Here is a 2,639-nt window from a genome sequence, read left to right on the forward strand (position 1 = left end):
TTTCATAAAACAAAAAAAAAAAAAAAAGAAAATTAATTGTTACTGTTTTTTTTAAATAAAATCACTGATACCGATACTCATATTCGATATTAAAAAAAATAATAATTTGTCTTATTTTTCTTTTATTTATTATTATTAATAAATAAATAAACAATTTTTAAGGTAAAAGTTCGTTGATCTTTCTTGCATCAGAGTTCATTCTGTACAAGCCGATATCGCGATCAGGTTTCATATTTTAAACTCCAGTACTTGATACCTGGTTTTTTTATTAATTAGAAGTATTGTTTGCTTTTTTAAGTTGCTTTTAGTTTTGTTTATACATTTCAATCATTCGTAAAGTAGGCCAGTAGGCAAAAACCGTGAACGTTGGCAAAAGTAAAAAAAAAAAAAATACCTGCTTATTATTATTATTACTTTGCTTTCATTTGAAAATTTTTATTATTAGTTTAATCAAACCTAAGTATATTATTTTCAAAAAAAAAAAAAAAATCAGAACTTTGTGTATACTTTAAAAGTAAATACTATATAATTCAATTAATATTTTTTTTTTTTTTTGAAATAATTACTATACACTATAAACGATTATTGAAAAACTTGGTTTAATGTGGGACTAGAAAAAAAAAAAAAAAAAAAAATTACACATACATTACGTTAAAACAACTATTTTTTTTTATTTTTAAAACGGTTGTATGTAATACATTAATTGTTTTTAACGTAAAAAAAAAAAAAAATTTAATGTTATGTATGAATTAAATGGTATTATAAATAATTATTAACCCGTTATATACTATATATATATGTATGTATGTATATATTATTACATTTAAGATTAAATCATTGGACAAGTCAACCGTGAAAGATATTCAGATAAAATTAAATGATATGTAAATAAAAATAAATTAAGATTCCAACTTATTTTGACCGGTTTTTTAATGAAAAAAAAAAAAAAAAAAAAATACAATGTTTGAAAAAAGATAAATGAAAGTTAACATTGATATAAATTTTTTTTTTTTTTTTGAAGAAGAAACGAAACGCAACAATTTATTATCCAAAGCAGAAAAAAAAAAAAAAAAAACAAAATTTATTACTTATTTGTATTAATTTTAATTTCCATAAGAAATTTAAAATAAAAAAGTTTTAAACCTCTTGCAAAGGAAAAATTTTTAATAATTTAAAATTTTAAAGATTATTTACTAAAAAAAAATGATTTAAATAAAAGGAAATCTAACCTTATTAGAATAGCATGCAATTATTTTCAAATAAGGTATTAATTTGAGGTATAATAAATAATTATATTTATACTTATTTTAGTAAATAAGCATTAACGTACCTATTATTTAGCATTGAAACAATTAATTAGAACTTTTTACTTATTTTACTTTCGTGTTATAATTCCTTTTTGGGTTTTTTTTTTTTTTTTTGTATAAACGCTTTTGCAATAATGTTATCATTTCCATTTTTTTAATTAATGCTACTTTGTTTCGTACAAAAAAAACATTTATTTAAAAAAAAAAAAAACCGAGGACATTATGAACTTGCACTATTCAAAAAATTGTTTTTCATTATTATACATTATTTATAGTTTTAAACAGAAATGCATTGAAAAAAAATTGAAAAATAAAAAAATAAAAACAAAATGTTTTTATTGAAATATTATCTAGTTTTTACTAATTATGGCGGGATTCGATAGCAAAAAATAATTCGGCAGTCACCATTGACTTACATCACGTGGCTTCTTGTAGTTTTCATTAGGGTACTAAAAAAAAATATGGCTGATAAAAATGAGGACGAGGGACCTCAAAATTGTAATACAAATGCAAATGAATCTGTGAACAATTCAAAAATTATTGTAAAAGATGAAGCTAGAGAAGTAGGTTTATACCAGTTTTTATAATTTGTAAAATTTTTTTTGTGTAACCTATGATTTCATTACTACCTTATATTTGTAATTATATTGGTGATGATAATAAAGTTTAAAAAATTTTTTTTTTTAAAATGAAGTATAGGCAATCAATAATTTTAGCTTTTAAAAATTATAAATTGTTAAATTTTTTCCTGTAAATTCATTTCGTTCATAAATTGTTTTTTAAATTATAGGATTTTAAAGGAAAAATATATATTTTTTTAATTTAGTGTATATTTTAAACTTGATTAAATTAAAATTCGTTATTTAGGAAAAAATTATGGTAAGTTAAATTTGATTCGGCATTATTTATTTCAGGTTAAAAATAATGAAAATGAAATTGCGAGCCAACCGCAACAACTACAACAGCAGCAGCAGCAACAACAACAACAACCCCAGCCTACTATGTTTCAGTCTTTCATAGCAGTTGTCAAATCATTATTTTTGAGAGCCATAGTAATATATTTCATAACTTCTTTAATAAGGAAAAATACAGCACCTGTAGATTCATCTGCTCCAGTTAAAGTTCCTGCAGTTAATATTTATGATACAGGAACTGTCCTGGTAAGTTAATTATTTTTCAAAATGTTTTACCGATTGATAAAGAACGAAAAAAAATTTATTTTTACTAATTTGAAATATCACATTTTACAATTTCTGTTTTAGGACCTCTATATGTACATCTCAGAAGATCTAGAATTTAAAAATTTTGATGATGAATCATCATTATTTGGAA

At 21.5% G+C, this 2,639-nt stretch overlaps 1 protein-coding gene across 1 annotated transcript in view; it reads left to right on the forward strand.

Moving 5' to 3' along the window:
• Nucleotides 1-1,768: 1,768 nt before the first annotated feature.
• Phum_PHUM350380 (uncharacterized protein) overlaps nt 1,769-2,639 on the forward strand; it is a gene marked incomplete at both ends in the record, with an annotated part of 3,351 nt that continues 2,480 nt past the window's right edge. The window contains 2 exons of the mRNA XM_002427820.1: nt 1,769-1,870; nt 2,222-2,467. Of these exons, the coding sequence (XP_002427865.1) occupies nt 1,769-1,870; nt 2,222-2,467 (348 nt within the window). The remainder of the gene's footprint in view (nt 1,871-2,221; nt 2,468-2,639) is intronic.

The sequence above is a fragment of the Pediculus humanus genome, genomic scaffold (assembly GCF_000006295.1).
Source record: "Pediculus humanus corporis 1103172107761 genomic scaffold, whole genome shotgun sequence".
Classification (NCBI taxonomy): Eukaryota; Metazoa; Arthropoda; class Insecta; order Psocodea; family Pediculidae; genus Pediculus; species Pediculus humanus.